Source organism: Eumetopias jubatus, unplaced genomic scaffold, assembly GCF_037043125.1.
Source record: "Eumetopias jubatus isolate StellerSeaLion01/CBP00866 unplaced genomic scaffold, mEumJub1_p1.0 scaffold_8, whole genome shotgun sequence".
Taxonomy (NCBI): Eukaryota; Metazoa; Chordata; class Mammalia; order Carnivora; family Otariidae; genus Eumetopias; species Eumetopias jubatus.
In genome coordinates, this window is record NW_028274814.1 from 24,732,769 (window position 1) to 24,750,890 (window position 18,122).

Sequence of the window (18,122 nt, forward strand, 5' to 3'; positions counted from 1 at the left end):
ACCCACCAGTGTTCTTGCGTGCCATCCACAGAAGATGGAGCAGGTGGGGAATGTTCTACGTACTCTCAGCATGCCTCGGTTACTCTGACAACTTCATCTCTTAGGTGAAAAGGACTACACACAAGATATGAATTAGACCATGGCTTAACAGCAGAGGAAATGCATAGTGCCTCAAGTCTGGTATTCTTCCGGGGGGGGCTTGAGGGGACAGAAGTGGGCCCTGGGTGAAGTCACCAAGTACAGTCTCCTCAGTACAGACACCGCACTGGGGGTGGGGGTGGGGGTGAGGAGCCTCTGAAGGACAGAAGAATGGAACGATAAGCCTCCTGAAAAAGGACATCCTTGCGGGTGGATCTAGCAACAAATACAAACGAAGCTAAAAAGGTGCCGGCCAGCAGAGGTCCTGTGGACTCTGCTTTCAGTTTCTTACTGAGAAGCATTCTATGCTGTCATTTTTTTTTTTTTTTTTTTTTTGGTCAAATAAATGCTGTTAAAGAGCTTGGAACTAGTGTGTCCTCCTAATGCAACAGTCCCTCAGACATCAGCTAATCCCATTTAACCCCACTCAGGCCTCTCTCGTCCTCCATCCCTGGTATTCGTAGGGCTGCTGAAGGCTGGGGAGTAACTTCGCTTTTCTCCTTTTGGTCTTATTTTATCCTCACCTCCCAATATTTGTGTGAATGCAAAGAAACAGCAATGGTTCTTTTCTAGAAAGGTGACAGGAGGGTGTAAAATGACTCCGGGGGAGTTGGGCACAGTTCAGTGCTATCTGTTTCATTTCCGTCAGGCTGTGAATAGGTGCTAGGGACACAGACGATCACGCCGTGGGGCTCAGCCCTCTAGAAAGCCAGACCCCTGGGTGGGCAGGAATTCTCGCAGGAGAGTGAGTTGGTGACTTGCCACTCTGCTTCTGCCCCAAGGTGGGAGAGTCTAGGTGTGCATCGCAGCGTACGGGGCTGCTCGGAGCTCTGCTGCTGTCACCGGAACGGTAGAGCCCTGCGTCTCTGGTACCTTGTCGGCTAAGGGCCTGGCGGTTTGCAGCCGGTGTGCCTCCCTGCACGTCGTAGCTTCCCCAGAGGCCAGACCCACGGGGGGGTGTTTCACTGCAGGCCTCACTGTGGCCCTGGACTCCCTTCCTCTCTGGTACATGTCTCCCTTTTTTTTTTTTTTTTTTTTAAATCATCCAGGTCAGGTGACTTTTCTTCTCTTTCCACCTTTTCGCCAATTTTTTTTTTCCCTCTTGAAACACAGAAGCAGAATGAACTTCAGTGCTCCTGAAAGACGGGATGGGTTTTAGGACTAGAGTCATCGTGAGGCCTGCAGCCCTACCAAGTGACATTCCAGCACATCGTCACTCTGTTCCTGCCTACACTTCACGGTCCTTGGCCAGGGTTTTGGACTACATCTCAGGGCAAATCTGCTTTCTGAAGGGCTCTGCTTGCTTCAAGTGATGCCACCCGTGCGGGAGGTAGTTGTGGCTGGCTTGACCTGCCTGAGGCGAGGACAGAAATGGTATTGGGGGCACCAACAGGTGCTGATGCCAAAGAGGGGATGGTAAGGGCTCTTGAGCCCGGGCCTTTCCTCCTCCGTGGTATAACCATCCTTTTGAGCAAAAGTAAGTGTACAAGTTCTGGCAAGTGCATTGAGAATATTGAAGACCAAAGTATCCTGGAGGTCCTGGGGTATGTGTTTGCCAAAGCCAAGGTAGAATAGGTAATTGATTACCTGGTGGAATTTGAAAGACCGTCAAAGGAAGATTTATATTAAATAATTATTATATCAAAGATAACACTTGTCAGTTCAGCTGCTGGTATCTGATTACATGCACAAACTATGGACAGTGTTTACAGAGGTTTGAAGAAAGTTAAGTTGAATAAATGTCTCACCTTAAAAGAATGGGGATTTTCTTTAAAAAAAGCCAAATGGATCAGTCATTTCATCCCATTAAATCTAAATTCCCATGCATGCTGTTTGGACAAGGGACAAAATGACAGATGTGGCCAATCTCAATAAGGGAGGATCCCTGCACATGGCCTGTGAATAGTCAGTACCTATCCTGACTACTGAATCGTAAGGAAAATACATTTGTAGTACTCTACTGTATTAACTGAAAAAGATACGCGTTATCAGTGAGCCTGCACAGTTCAAATCTATGTTGTTCAAGGGTCAACTGTATCTCCATAAACATTATTCACCAGGCACTTGTGCTTGGTTATTTTCTGACAAATCCTAGTTTGAAGCACTATATGGTAAGCCATTTGGAAGAACGACGTGATCTGAACAAGGAGAAAAAAGTATGTCACTTGACCTACATTAAAACACCGACAGAAAGATACCGACTCTTGGGTGGATATATCTGCAAAAATACTTTGTTTTAGTTCAGATGTACAAAACACGTCTTATGTACAAAACACGTCTTATGTACAAAACACGTCTTATGTACAAAACACGTCTTATGTACAAAACACGTCTTATGTACAAAACACGTCTTATGTACAAAACACGTCTTATGTACAAAACACGTCTTGAGAACACTCAAATAATCCAAAACTGAAAGCGCTGTTAATGAATCACCACCCACATTCCTTACCTCTGATCTTGGCAACTTTTGCTTTTAGCTTTAGGCTTCTAACTCTACTTTTTTTAAGCCCCTCCACTCATGAATGTAGAAGGGAAGAAAAGGGCTATCAAATTTGAGCAGTTTAATTCAGCTACTTGTCTTCTAACCAAAACTTTATTTCGGGAGGCGAGGGGCCCTGTGGCAGTGAAGAGGGTAACATTTTTACAAAGATGAGTTAATTGGGAATTAACTGGATTCCATCTACCTACATTCTTCCTGGCTCCTTTGTCCATGGGAAAGAGATGGCTCTATTTGGACAACCGGAGAGTTCTTTCAGTAGCAAGTCATTGTTCCTGGGATGGAGTAAGGTAGGAAACAGCAGTGATATGGAAGCTGTGGCCAACTATTTTAGAAGCTGCCTCTATTCCGGTAACGTCTCTTGAGTACCTTCTTTGAGACTTATTCAGTAGGGTAGGCAGCATGCTCACATTCAGGCAGGGTGGTCTGGAAGAGAACACTCTATGTACTTTGGTTTCCTCTCAGTATTTGAGAAAAGGAACCAATACCAGCTCCAAGCCAGTGCTGGGATTCCTAAATAGCTCTGGGCTAGTAACATTTACCAAATCAGAAGGAATGTAGTTTTGTTTGTGATTTTTGTCAATGAGCAATTAAACATTTTCCTGGTTCACACTGTCTGGTAGGGGCTGTTTGAAACGAAATACCTTCTCAATTCCCCGTCAACCCTCCATACTTGTGGATAGTTGCAAAAATGTGCAACAATTGCAAAAAGTTTAGAAAACCAAACGATTCAAGCCTGTTGTCCTTGCCAGAAGCAAAATGTGTGTGACACAGAGCCCACACGAGGCCTGGTCCTAGTTTCTTGGCCTTTGGACAGAGCCCCTCTCTAGTCCCTCCCGGCACCGACGGGAAGACACCAGCAGAGCACCGGGGACTGGGATGGAGACAGGACCACACAGACGGAGGACCGCACACAGTCATGAGCACGTGCTGAGGAGGACAGCCATTCCCACTGGCCTGTTACTTTGCAGACCAAGGACAGGACAGGCAGGCGATCAAATCAAAGTCCTTGTTTTAGGGGAACTAGGTCCTGGGGTAAGAGAAGCAGCATGAAGGGATGTGCGCAGACACACGAGTCTGCGGCCGAGGGGGAGGAGTGGGGCGGAGCGTCTGCAGAACAAGGTCGGAAACAGGAGTCAAGGCAATGAGGGCTCCTCCCGGGCCGGTGGGAAGTGGGGAGCTGGAGGCAGTTTGACTGGAATAAAACATTCCGTTGTCACATGGTTATCGCTGCGTGTACCGTTTGCTAATCAAGACTGTCCCATCGGGAGGGAATAATCTGTCTCCTCTCTTTTTGGCCTACGGTAGAACTCAGTCCCGATTTTTGTTTTTCCCAGAGCATCTGAATAAAAGTGTCTAATAAATCTTGAAAATTTGGTAAGTTCTAGATTCCTTTTTATCAAACTACAAGGCCTTCTTTTTGAGATTTTCTTTCAAGTATAGAACTACTGGGATTTTTTTTGCTTAAAAAAAATTGTATCATCTGATCACCCCTTAAAGACTGTTCACTTCTTGGATCACGGCTGAAACCAACTTGCCAAGGACCCCTTTCTGGAAGCTGAAAGTGGGCAGGCGTTGGGTTGCCCGGGCTGCATGGTAGGACACTGGGCCCCCAAAGCAGAGTCCCTTCGGGCTCTCCTGGGTCGGGCTACTCTCGACTCGGGACTGAACTGAGGGAAAGGCAAATGAGGTGCCCCCCTTCTGTGGGCAGAGGATCACTTTCCCCCAGTGTAGAGGCCAATGCCAAGCACAAGGCTAAAACAGGACTTATTCTCTGTCTGGGGACTATCTCCATCCCCCCAACATTCCCCCCCCCCCCGCCCCGCCAAAGATCCGAAATGGCAGAAATGGGCAAGCTGTGTAGGACAGAATCTGGAGTTCCTCAGTGCGTCCCTAGGTTTCAGGCTGAGAGGATCCTGCAAGCCGGCTGCGCGACTCTGCCTCAGCCTGCCAAGGTAACACGCACCTCTTCAGAGAGGAAGATGCTGTGGGGGGCGGGGGGGAGTCCTGTCTGTGGGCGCTTGCAGACCCCGTGCCACGGCCGGTGGGGCTCTGCACTCCCCTCTGTTTCCTTCTTTCCAAGGCCTTGTTTTTCCTTCTCTATATATGTCATGAATCTCTAGAGCAAGAGGACACCCGGAAGATCATCTGATCCAGAACTTTCCATTTTCAAATGGGATCTGTAGCCTGGGGTGGGAGGGCCAGCATTTGCTCAGGATTTTTTGCAGGTTGGGAACTGGACCCATACGTCCTGACTTCTAGTCCTATTTTTCGATTAAAACACACTGCCTCTCAGAAGAAGAGACCCCAACCAAACCCACACGACCCCCGCGTGAAACCTGCAGCTGTCCGTGTGCCACAGGAACCTGGGGACGGATGCACATTCTGCGTATTAGAAGAGACCGGGAGTGGTGGGGTTGGGTGGTCTTGGAGGCAAAGTGAGCGTAGACAGCATTTGCCTAGCACGGCATGTGCTCCTCCATCCCAAGCTGTAGTTCTCCCTGCTCCCTCTCCTTTGCAGGTCGTTACTGGGGGAGAATTTGGGGGGAGGCTGTCCACCAGAGCAGCAAATACTCACTGTTTAGGGTACCTGCTAGTGCGTTAATATTATTCAGCCCAACAGTGGCTCCCGCCAGTCCTTGCAGCGTCCCAAGGGAGGTCAAAGAATTCATGGCTGCACCAGCAGTGGAGTTGGGGGTTGAAGCAGCCACTGAAACACAAAACACGACAGGGAGATGGGGAGAGAAAGCACCAGGTGAGTGAAAGCCAACCGGCCCCGGAACGTACTCGTCTTCCCACAGTGTACAGAGCGGGGCGCCGCTCAGGCACCAGGGCCCCGGAGCTGCCTCCCTCCAGGCCGGGGCCTTATCCAGGTTCGCCAGGGACCGGCACCCCGGGGGCGGTGGTAAGTGGCAGTTCTTGGCTTTCTCTGTTTCTGCTTCAGACTCAGCATTTTCTTTTCTCAACAAAATTTTGAAAAAAAGAAATCCTCCATCTTCCTGAATTTGACTGAAGACTTCAGGGCCCACCCTGCCTTTAGGTAACAGGTTTATTGGGATGTCATTCACATACCGTAAAATTTATCGCTTTCAAGTGTACAATTCAGTGGGTTTTAGTCTATCCGCAGAGTTATACAGCCAGCACCACCATCTAACAGAATATTCTTACCCCAGACAAACCCATACCCATTAGCATGCATTCCCCGTTCTCCCCTCTCCACAACCCCCCCTCCCCCACACTGGCACCCACCCCTCTACTCCTGGTCTCTATGGGTTTGCTGTGCCCGATATTTCATATAACTGGAATCATACAAATTGTGATCTTTTGTGACTGCTTTCCTTCACTTAGCAAAGTGTTCTCAAGGTCCATCCGCGTGGCACGAGTAAGTACTTCGTCCCTTTCTAACTGCCGAGTAATAAATATTCCGTTGTACGGAAACACTGTATTCTGTTTATCCATCCATCCATCAGTTGGGGACATTTTGATCGTGCTGACTTTTGGGCTAGTATGAATAATGATGCTCTGAACATCTGTATACAGCTTTCCTGTAGCCGTATGTTTTCATTTCTCTTGAGTGTATACGTGTATATATAGATACACACACACAGACACACACACCCACACACACCCACACCTACCCACCCAGGAGTGGGATTGCGGGGTCATATGATAAATTTATGCTTAACTTTTTGAGGAACTGCCAGACTGTTCTCCAGAACAACTGCACTCCCTATCCCTTTTACATTTATAATGGCTTCTGTAAATAATATTTCAAGTATCTTACATTTGTATACAGTCGTATAGCTTTATACTCTGCTGACTTTTCCCACGTACATCACTTCCCTTTGTCCTGGTGACGGAGGGTAAAAGCTAAACTGAACTCCAGCCAGTGCAAAAAGAAGCATCTGGTCCATTTCTAGCTGTGAAATCGAGGATGGCCAGGAACTTTATCCATCCTTCTGGAATGTTCCTGCTCAGCTGGAGCTCATCCTTGTACTGCCTTCAGAAGCCACATACCGAGCATTGCTGGAAATGCACCTTGCTTGGGATCCCTTCTGGATGAGGTCAGATCAAATGCCTAAAAAATGAATTCCCCACCTTGTCACATTTCTACCCACACATGGCACTCGCTTTCGATACCTCATAATGTGTATGTGCTTTCTTTCTCTTTTTTCAAAGAAAATTATATATAATCCAATGTCTTTCGTCCTTTTGTATTAGGGAACTTTTCAAATACACACACACGAGACGATAACATGACAAACTCCTGTAAACTCGGATCCACATTCTAGAATATTTGAGAAGCAACTTACTCTATTTTAAGGCATAAATTCACACCTTATGTCATCTCTCCTCTATATACTTCAGTATGCAACCCTAAAAATTGTGGATGTTGTCTTTAAAAATCACAAAACCATTATTACACCTCACAAAAAACAATGGTTCCTTGGCTTCATTATGTGATAATATCTTCAGGATTTCTTCACCTGTGTACCTGGATAAGATGGGCGTTTATTTTCTCTTCTTGTGCTGTCTTTAGTTTTGCTAATAAACTTTTGCTAACCTCAGAAACTGACTCAGTGCCTTTATTTTTGCATTTTCTGGAAGAAATTACCTGAGTTTGAAATTACCTGTAACTTAAATGTTTGGGAGAATATGCCAGTAAAAGTGTTATGGACTTGATATTTCTTCATGGGATGATTTTAAAATACAGATTATGTTTCTTTAATAAATAGGATTGTTCAACTTTTTTCTTCTCTCCCCAATTTTATTAAGTCAGCGCTTTCTAGGAGCTTGTATATTTAAGTTATCAGATTTGTATTGGCACAAAAGTATTAATATGCTCTTAATAAAATTTTAAAATCAGGAACATTTACATTTAAGTCCTATTTATTTATTTTTTTTTTGTCTGCCTGAGCTGTCCGTTACTGAGAGAAGCATGTGAAAATCTTCCACTATGGTAATATCAGTTTCTCCAGGTAAATATGGAAATTTTTTGGAATACACCTTGAAGCTATGTTGCTACTTGCATAGAGGTTTGTAAATTACTCTATCTTCTGGTGTAATAAACTTTTCGTGGTGATGTTCTTATTTCTACTTTTACCTTGAAATCTGTTTTGTATGACGTTTAAAAAATAAGGCAGCAGATTTTTTGGTTATTTGAATGGTGTCTCTTTTGCTATTGTTTTGCTTTTCTGTCTGTTTGTATTTTACCTCTCTCTCTTATAATCAATATATACACAGGTTTTAAAAACTATAGCCTAACAATTTAACAGTCTTTTAGTAGAAACTTAAAATTTGTGCTATATGTCCTGCCTATAATTTCTCTTCTTGCCTTCATTTAGGACTGTTACTACTCTTTTCACATTCCATTTTCCCCTCTACTACTCTGAAGGGAACGTATGCTATTTCTATTCTTTTATATACCACTATAACAATTTTAACAGTTAAACATAACTTACGCAAATCAACATTACCTTTATTCCTTTGCCAGAACATCTGCCAGAACGTCTCTCCGTTTGTGTGTGTTTTTAGGACAATGTCTAGAGATTTTAAGTGGTTGACTTTTATAATTTTCACCAGTTATGGTGGTTTCACCGGGGAAATGGTTCACAGATATGCTCATATTACTGTTCTAGAAGTACTTCCCCGGTGTCACCTAAAACTGTGTGAAAATTCTTCAGGCTTTTATTACGGGTTTGGAATCAGAACGTGCATAGTTTTTACCCCTTACTCCCTGGCACAGCAGTCTGGTGAGGGATATCTAGACTGAGGCCAGATTTAAATGTATTTGTCCACGGGAAATAGTCCAGCTAGGGGACTTCTGTTTCCAGTAATCAGGTGGTCTAGGTTGCCAGGGAGACTCTCAGTAGGAAAAAAAACCAAAAAACTAAAATGCTTAAGAAGGTATTTTTTAAACTACTGTTAATCACGTCAGTAACTGGAAACTTAGTAAGGAACACTTAGAAATCAAAGACAAGTCAAAAGGGGGAACCCAGAGAAGTCATTGTGCATTGAAGGCAGCTTTCTCCTTAAGGGCATTTGGTGAACGTATAAATTTTGGCTTTAGCCAAAGCATCCCAGTGCCTAAGAAATACCAGAAAGTCTAGGGCTCATCTGAGGTATAGCATCTGACAGGACACCACCCCTACATGAGTCTGGAACCCCAAAAGGCTAAACAATCTAAGCATCAACAAAGAATACTCCCTCTTTGCACACTAGAGGGAAAACTGCTTGTTTCAAAACTTAGTGCAGAGTAGGATGAGGGCAGTTTCTCTGATAATGTTAAACGATAGTCAAGCCCTCATGTGAGTTTGCAACCCAACTTTATTTCATCTGAGTGGTCAAAAACTCACATGTCTCGAACTTAGAGTGATCCCAGGCCTGTACTTCTAGCATCTTCAGAATCAAATATAAGTCATCCTTGAGAGGACCTATTTTCACCCCCAAAGAATTCCTAGAAATAAAGTCTGAGATAGTTAAGCTGACAGTAAGAAGGACAGAGACAGAGTTAGACACCATATTTCGATCTACCAAGATTTCAGATATTGGACTTGTTAGCACACAACAGAAAGGAAGTGCATTTAAGATGTTGGCAGAAATTTAAAAAGCTTTGAGAAGTGAAAAAAGCATGTGATTATAAAAAATGACCAAGTACACTGATAACTAAATGAAAATCCTAGAGGGGCGCCTGGGTGGCTCGGTTGGTTAAGTGTCCGACTCTTGGTTTCAGCTCAGGTTATGATCTCAGGGTCATGACCCGGGTCAAGCCCCAGGTCAGGCTTAGTGCAGAGTCTGCTTGAGATTCTCTCCCTCCTGCTCATGTTCTCTAAAATAAAATCTTAAAAAAAATCCTAGAAATGAAAAATGTAATAATCAAAATACAAAATTCATTGGGTACACAGGTTTAACAGTATATTAGATACAGTAGAAGAGCGAATTTAGGGAGCTGGAAGACCGATTTGAGGAGTTATACATAACAGAAATTGAGGAAACATGAGATGCTGAAATGCTGCAGAGCAGATCTAACATGGCTAGATGAAATTCAGGAGGAAAAGAGAGAATGGGGAGAAGGCAGTATGAGAAGAGTTAATGACTGAGAATTTTCTAAAACTGGTAAGATGCCCTGCCCCCTCTCCAAAATCCATTATTTTCAGGGATTCCCATGAATTCCAATCAGGAAAAAGAAAAATACATCATTATAATTAGATGCACTACAGCAAAAGAACACAAAGCAAACAAAAACGCAGAACACCAAAGACAAGGAGAAGATCTTAAAAACAACTAGAGAGAAAAAAATGCCTTCAGTAAGTCATTGAAGTGACAGTTAGACACCTCAGTACCTGGAATCTCAACAGTAGTAATGGAAGACAGATTAGAAAAAGGTGCTGAGATAAACTGTCAACTTAGAATATCCAACAAAAATACACTTCACAAATAAGGGCAAAATAAAGAAGTGATTGTCACATAAAAGCTCAGACTTTTTTTTTTTTTTTTTTTTTAACCAATAGACCCTCACTAAATGAAGTTCTGATGGATATGCTTCAAACTAAAGGAGAACATTCCTAGATGAACAAAAACTGAAAGAATTTGTTGCTAGCAGTCCCTGTGTTATAAGAAATACTAAAGCAAGTTCTTCAGGCTGAAAGCAATATCCCGGACAATAATATAAATACACACATACACACACCACCACCACCACCACCACTGAAGGTAATTAAGTAGGTTCTTAAGTATAATTGCATTTCTCTTTTCTTCTCTTAATTGACTGAAAAATCAACTGCCTAAAGCAGTGTGTATCTAATTGTGCTGTTGGGCCTCTAACATCTAGAAGTATATTCGACAATAAAAGCACAAAGGAAGTGGGTGGGGGAGACAAAGTTGCATTGCAGCAAAGGAAATCATACCAGATAGTAACCACGAAAAGAGGTGAGGAGAACCAGAGATGGTAAATAAGGAGGTTACAAACTCCATAGGTACACACCTGCTGTCCTTTCTTCTCTGTTTAAAGTACATAGAGTAATAATTGTAACTATATATTATACAGTATAACATATATAGTTGCCTAGTATATAGTTACATTAGGTACACATAGTTATATTAGGTAACTACATCTATTATACTACCTAATTGCAACTACATATAAGTAACATAGACGTAATACGTATATAAATAGCACAAGAGGGGATGGAGTCACAGATAGGAGGAATGTTTCTGTATCTCATTGGCATTCAGTTGGTATATATCTGAAGTAGATTCTAGTAAGACAGGGCACATGTGGTAAATCATAGAGCAACCACTAGGAAAATAAACTTTAAAAAGTATGGAGGAAAATCACTGAAGAAATTCAAATGTTGTAACTAGAAAATATTCACTTGATGCAAGATAAAGCCATAAAGGAGAAACAAAAACAAAACAACTTGAGACACATGGAAAACAGGAAGTAAAACATCACATACAAATGCAACCTGATAAGAACATTAAATGTGAACGAACTAAACAATCCAATCCAAAGGCAGGGATTGTTAAATTGGATTAAAAAAACAAAAACAACAATAAAAACAAAAACACAAAACCTAGATCTGCCTATACTGTCTACGGTAGACACACTTTATTTTTTTAAAAAAGATTTATTTATTTATTTGACAGAGAGACACAGCGAGAGAGGGAACACAAGCAGGGGGGAGTGGGTGAGGGAGAAGCAGGCCTCCCGCTGAGCAGGGAGCCCCATGCAGGGCTCGGTCCTGGGATCATGACCTGAGCCGAAGGCAGACGCTTAACGACTGAGCCACCCAGGCGCCCCGGTAGACACACTTTAGACTTAAAGGCACAAACGGGTTGAAAGGATGTGAAAATCTATCCCATCCACACAGTAGCCACGGGAGCTGGACTGGCGATACTAAACTTGAGACAGAAGAGTTCTGCAACAGTCTGAGAGAGAATGAAGACCAGCTCAACTGCCTGCATCGCAAAGGACCCCGATATACTTCCACGAAAATCTACGTCTCTGTCCTGATGAAATTCAGCTGATAAGAGCACTCCGGTGCCGGCATGTACGGACTGTCAGAAAACCCTTGTTCAGGACCCTGCCTTTCCCTACGCCCTCAGAGTCCTCATTCAGATCTGGGAAAAGGGAAAGGAACGGAAGGGAGCAGGGCGGAGAGAGGAGATATTCCTCAAACCGTGCAGGAAATGGATACGAAGCAGACCGGGGCAAGGTTCGGAGGGGTGTACACGGAGTAACTGGATCAGAATATTCTCGCACTCATCTGAGCAACCCGAGCTACTATTATCAGAAAGGCCCCCAGACTCAGTTGCTGTTCACAGCAATGAGGACGAACGGGTGCCAGAGCACTAAGGTCAGGAACCGGGAGAAAGCTGCCTGTCAGGGACACGAGCACAGTGCTAGAAGGACCGAGGACACCCGTCAGCATGCTGCTGTGGAACATTCTCCGTAACGGGGGGAGACAAAGCATAGAACAGCACCTTAATACCTCAATCTCTGCAACTCAACATCTTTCAGACCTCGTTTATAGCCCAGACCTCATTAGTCTCTAGTCCTTCCTGCTGCCCCTTTGGGCAGTCACCCTGCATCTCCTCTGTGGCGGCAGGAAAGGGTCATGGAGGTTGGTGAGCAGGGGCATCCCTGAGAAGGTCAGGAAGACGTTTCCAGCTGGGCCCCACAGATCCTGAAAAGTGAGGCTCTGGCTCTAAGTAAACATCATTACAATCTCCTTACCCCCTTTTACAGACAGAAAACCAGAGGCAAAATGGGGCTGTAGCTGAGACTGAGTGCTCGGGACCCAAACAGTTTCCTCGTCTCCACAAGCTTCTGTTTCATCATTTTTAAGTGGGAGTGAAAATAACAAACAAACAACAAACAACAAAAAACAAAAAAACACTCGACTTAAGAGGTTGTGAAGGTTCAGTAAGGTGATCTATGTAATGACCTGGGCACAGCGCCTGGTACCATCTGGGGATTTTCAGACCGCCATCGATTACTGGGTACAGACCAGCTGAGGGGACGCACCTGTGTGGGACATGTCTCCCAAAACGAGGAGAAAGGAGGTAAGCTGTCTAGAGAGCTTCAGTCACTGATGACTGGACAGCCACAGGGTGACCCCCTTCTTGCTCACAGCCGCCAACACCCAGAGCAGCAGCGAGCACACCTGTCCGACACCCGCTTCTGGCTGGAGCTTCACACGGTGGCAGGGGGGGCAAGGAGCCGGCCACCCCTCAGGCCTCGTGGGTGACCTGTCACACCCCTCCCGTCTCTAAGACGGGCTCAGGGAACGGTGGCGGAAAGCCGTACTCCGCTCTGTCTGGATGATTCTCAATTACGATGACGAGCAGCGAGCTGGAGAGAGGGCTCTGTAGACACGCACACGCAACGCAGAGTGTGGGCATGGGGGGCACGAGCGAGGAGGGGAGCTGGGAAATCCAGCAGGCCCGCCTTCTCACCGATGATACCAAGAGGGCTCTTTAGGTCTCGGTTTGCTCTTCATTTAGAACCCAGGAAGACTGGATACAGCAAAGTGGGCCCGCTATTCCGCGGTGTGGGGCTCGTGCTGGCAGAAGGCTGGGAGCGGGGGGCGGGAGTGGGCATCAAGCAGGACAGTAACACAAGTGAACTAAGTAACTTGCCTTCGAATGAAAAGACTCTCTGTGCTCCTTAGCTTCGGGCAGGACTCTGAAGATTCACCCTGAGTCTCCGTCGGAAAAGACCTCTCAGCTGCAGCTCTAGCCACCTTTAAGAGTCCTTTGAACTCTAGCAAATTATCCGCTTAAAGCAAGAAACCTCAAACTTGTCACACAGCCCATCTCAATCATGTGCTTTAAAACCAGATATTCAGCAGACACAACAGACAAGGAGACCCCAGACACGGAAGACAGAGACACGTGAAATGCCCCCCGCCCATATTTTCCTATTTCTGTGTCGGCTGGCTGGCAAGATGCTGCCCTGGCTAACTGCATGCTGCCCACCTAAAACGCCCTTTGGTCTCCCCTGACAACGGTATCCTTCTCTTTCTCAATTAAACTGTTCATGACATGTGCCAAAGGGACACTTTGCGGGGGGGGGGGGCGGTAAACACACAGGCGTCTTTGTCGTCCACGGCACCTCTTTCAGGAGAAGGCTGCTTGGTGCACGACCAAGCCAAGCACAGCCCGCCCTCCCCTTGCTGGCGCACAGCAGACGTCACTTGTCACACGTCACATCGTAAGCCTGTTTTACTCCTGGTTAGAAGCCACGGATGAACCCGACAAGGTCGTGACTGGCTGGCCAGTCAGGAAATACAATGGCCACGCAACCAACAAGAGTCCTGTGTTTATTACCTCGCGCAGCAGCACAGTTCTGGGCCTTCCATGAAGAAATGTGGGAGGGTGAGAGGGTTAGCCAAGGGGGACGAGGCGGGAAGGGTGAGCACGTGCCCGCTTCCACCTGCTCACGGAACTGCTCTGCTCCTCTGACCAGGTTAATTCATTGTTGGGAAGACGCCACGCTCAGGAATTCCCAGACACCTGTCGCAGTCTAAGTGAGAAGATGGGTTCTTTCTCCTTGGAACGGTGCTAGATCTTGGATCAACAATATATTGAGGAGAGTGTCTCCACCCAGGTCAGAGCTTCAGGTCACCGAAGGAGTGCCTAGATCATTAGGTCCCTTGCCAGGCCAGAGTGAAAGAAGGAAGGAAGGAAAGAGAGAAAGCAGTCCTAGACGAGCCAGAGAAATAACCAGCTGGCTCACCCACCCAGCCCAGAGATTTCTCTGCCTCAATCTCCAGCAACAGTTAACAGATAGCGCTGACTTCCACACACATTCCTTCATTTCAGGTTGGATCCTCCGAGGCAACCCACGAACTAGATTGGGAGTCTCTTCTCCACTTTGAAGGTGGGAAGCAGAGGGCTGGGGGCTGAGTGGAGGTGCCCAGCGCACACGACGAGAGGTGGTTCGTGATGGGGCCAACTCTAGCTGCGTGGGCAAGTCCTTGGTGAGGAGGCTCGGGGTACCTAGAAGCTCTGGAAGAGGGGCTATTTGGGAAACTTTCTCAAAGCAACCCAAAACACAAGGAAGCTGAATCTTACCTAACTTAAAAAAAAAAAAAAAGTTTCATTTGGTTTCTTTTTATGTTTATTCCGGAGATAAATGCTTATTCGTCTTTTTCTGAGCTTTCTAGAGAGAAAAGGCCTTTTGCTTCACTTCCCAGGAAGACATCTCCCTCTCTCTGCTGTGTGGATAAACTGGACGTCCCCCCTTCCAGCCCCCACCAGCCTCGATCTCCCCAGTGGGAGGTAGGGTGCCTAATGCAGCTGGAGAGACTGGAAAGGACCTGACACCCACGGGGCGGCTGAATTAAAACGCAAGACATCAGCAGGTGCTTGATGAAGGCCTTCCTGTTCTCTCTTTTCTTTCTGTCCTAATGTCTACATTACTGGGAGGCCAGTTAAGTTTATTTGGGTCCCAGGGCTATGTCCGGAGAGAGAGACAAGATTTACTACTATATGCTCTATGGTTTCCCCCCAAAGATGTCTGTGTCCTGATTCCTGGCACCTGTGACCATGTTAGGTGACATGACCAAGAGGGATCACAAGCCGCTATTCAGCAGGCCTTCAGATGGGGTGATCAGCTGCCTGGGTTCATGGCAGTGGAAAAGCGACTGGAAAGTGTCGGAAGGAGGGCAGCGTGAGAAGGACTTGCTCTGGAGCTGGAAGAAGGGGCTGTTTGTCCAGGAGAAGTCTGCAGCCTCCAGAAGCCGGAAAAGCAGGGAAACGGATTGGACTCTTCCCTAGAGCTTCCAGAAAGGACCGCACCCTGGTGATACCCTGGTCCCAGCCCAGTGAGCATGTTCATCTTCTGATCCACCGTCGTAAGGATGAGACATCTGCGTTGTTTCAAGCCACTAAGTTTGAGGCGCTGTGTCAGAGAGGCAGCAGAACACGAATACGCTCTCCACCTCAGTTCCAGCAGGCCTCAAGCGAATCACGGCGGCAGCTCGCACTGATGGAGGGCCTAGCCCGTGCGGCCTTTGTTCTACGCATTTACGTGCAGTAGCTCATTTAACCGTTTACAGTTCTCCTACGAGGCAAAATCACCGGTGGAAGGTCACACCCAGCTATAGGCTGGACAGACAGGATTTAACCCAGCTCTCTGGCTCCAGAAAGTTAACATTATGCTGAGATCAACTTAAATTCCTATTCTGCATCGGCATCTCTCTGTAGCTGCCGTTGAGATGGGTTTACAGAAGCAATGAGCTCGCAGTCATTGAGACTCACCCTTGATTTTGGGGCTCCGGCCCTTCCCTAATCTGTAAGACCTTGGGCAATCCCTCCACTTAGCTGAGGCTCAGGATGATCCTCAACATGGGAATAATGCGACCCACCCTGAGAAGTGACACATGATACTCCAAATGTCAGATGAGGTGGCACTGATGTCTGATGCACGGTACGTGACCGATAAACACCGCAGAGGCTCTGTCTCCGAAGGATGCGAATCCGGTCACCCTGTCCTCGGATTCACGCAGAGCTGACATTTCCCTGTCGCGGGGCAGGTGAGGGCACGGGGGCCCGCCGGCCCTACAGCCTGGGTCATTGGCCTGGTCGTCAGGCATCTCAGGCCGTGTGTCCCGCTCCGAGGGCGAGGAAGGGGGTGAGCAGGCCTGCCAGCCAAGCTGGGGAGACAACACGGTGATGCGAAGGTAGAACTGAGCCCAGAGAGGAGGCGAGGCGAAGAGCCGGTTTGGGGTGTTGGCGTCAGAAAGGTATTCTCTGTAGCTCAGGAGACCGAAACGAGGCTCACGGGGTGAAAGCCTCAAGGAGGCGGGTAGAGCACAAAGGAAGGCAGTCTGCAATGGCAAGTGGCTGCAGACGCATATCCCCCCCGTTCGTGGAATTAGGAAAGCAGAGGCCGTCGGGTGGTCCCGTTTCCGGGGATTTGTGCGGACCCTGGGCCTGCGCTTGATGGCTCTGGAGCTCTGATAACCCAAGTTTGGAAAAGTTCTTACTGTTTCTGCTAGTGCCAAGCACAGGCCGGCTGCATCCCTTGGAGGGGAGAAAACCGGGACTCCAAGCAGGCAGAACTCGCCGGGTGTTAAGGCGGCACTTTGGTGAAGGTTCCTGTCTTCACGGCCCACAGGGTAACTGAGGGATGTGAAAACCCACGGCCTGCGCAGGCCCGCAGACTGACGGTGTCCACACCGACATAAGCCCGGCCAAGCTTAAGATGCAACGTAGCTTCTACCTTCTCCTTTCCTAGTAGAAGCAGCCGCCCCACGGAGCACAGCCGATTCAAATCCTCAATGACTCCATCACAGGGAAAATGACAACGAGAGAAAGACCAGATTTTGGGGGCGGAAACTCTGACCCGGGGCCCAGGGCTGCTGAGATGCTCTGAGAATTTTTCTGTCCATGGGAGGCAGGGACCACACTGCCCTTTGAGGACGTGGTAACCACGCACACATTTAGCGGAGAAAAGTCACTTTTTAAACGTGACAGTCGAGGGGCGCCTGGGTGGCTCAGTCGTTAAGCGTCTGCCTTCGGCTCAGGTCGTGATCCCGGGGTCCTGGGATCGAGCCCCGCATCGGGCTCCCTGCTCAGCGGGGGGCCTGCTTCTCCCTCTCCCACTCCCCCTGTTCGTGTTCCCTCTCTCGCTGTGTTTCTGTCAAATAAATAAATAAAACTTCAAAAACAAAACAAAACAAAACAAAACCCAACATGACAGTCGAGGACCTCCTGCACCACAATCACCTGGAGGTGACCTCAGACTCCTGGAACCAAAACCTCGGGGTGCAGGGTGCAGGACCTGATTTAACCTGTCCTCCTGGGGTGGCTCTTGCTCACTGAAGTGTGAGAGTCACTGGCCTCAGAGGCGTCCAAGCGCTTCCATCAGGCTGGGGGTGAAAAGTCTGGGGCCTGAGAAGGTGAGAAGTTTTGGGGAGGTAAAGTTTGGCTTGTGATAAGAAGGGAACAGATGCTGGGAGGCAGGAAACCAGGAGTAAAAAATTTCCGAAGACTACTGAGTTAAGGTTCTCTCTTCCACAGGAAAACAAAACCCCACCAGCAGATAAGCTTATCAGTGAGAAGTGGTGCCTGTCTTATTTCCTAGAGACTACAAGTGAAACGGACAGATAACGGCACCAGGTATTTGCCGAACGAATAAATGACAATAATACTGAATGCCGAGGCAGGTACACCGAAGGCCGTGTCCAGTTTCTCTTAGGACGAAGCCACAATCGAAGACCTTGATGAGCGCGGCCAAGGGGATCCCATTCCGCCTTACACTGTGCCTCACACAGGGTCCCCAAGGCCACAGCTGGGCTGTTGGATAAGTGAAAGACTCTCCTCTAACTGTTCTTGTTGCTCACAGGCCACAGAGAGTGTGGACAAAGCCAGTTGTTACCCCGTCACCAAGACAGGCAGAGCTACCCTTCTGTCCTCTGACATAAGTCTTTCGTAGAAGGAACCAGACGCTCGCTCTCCTGTGGGCCCCCTC

At 47.1% G+C, this 18,122-nt stretch overlaps 1 protein-coding gene across 8 annotated transcripts in view; it reads right to left on the reverse strand.

The window, feature by feature from the left end:
- Window positions 1–18,122, reverse strand: part of CELF2 (CUGBP Elav-like family member 2) — a 292,606-nt gene that overhangs the window by 11,161 nt on the left and 263,323 nt on the right. For 5 of the 8 annotated variants that reach the window (XM_028114648.2, XM_088025814.1, XM_088025812.1 and 2 more), the window contains exon 10: window positions 5,217–5,348. In XM_028114648.2, the coding sequence (XP_027970449.1) occupies window positions 5,217–5,348 (132 nt within the window). The remainder of the gene's footprint in view (window positions 1–5,216; window positions 5,349–18,122) is intronic. The other 3 variants (XM_028114650.2, XM_028114649.2, XM_028114646.2) reach the window with 1 other exon arrangement.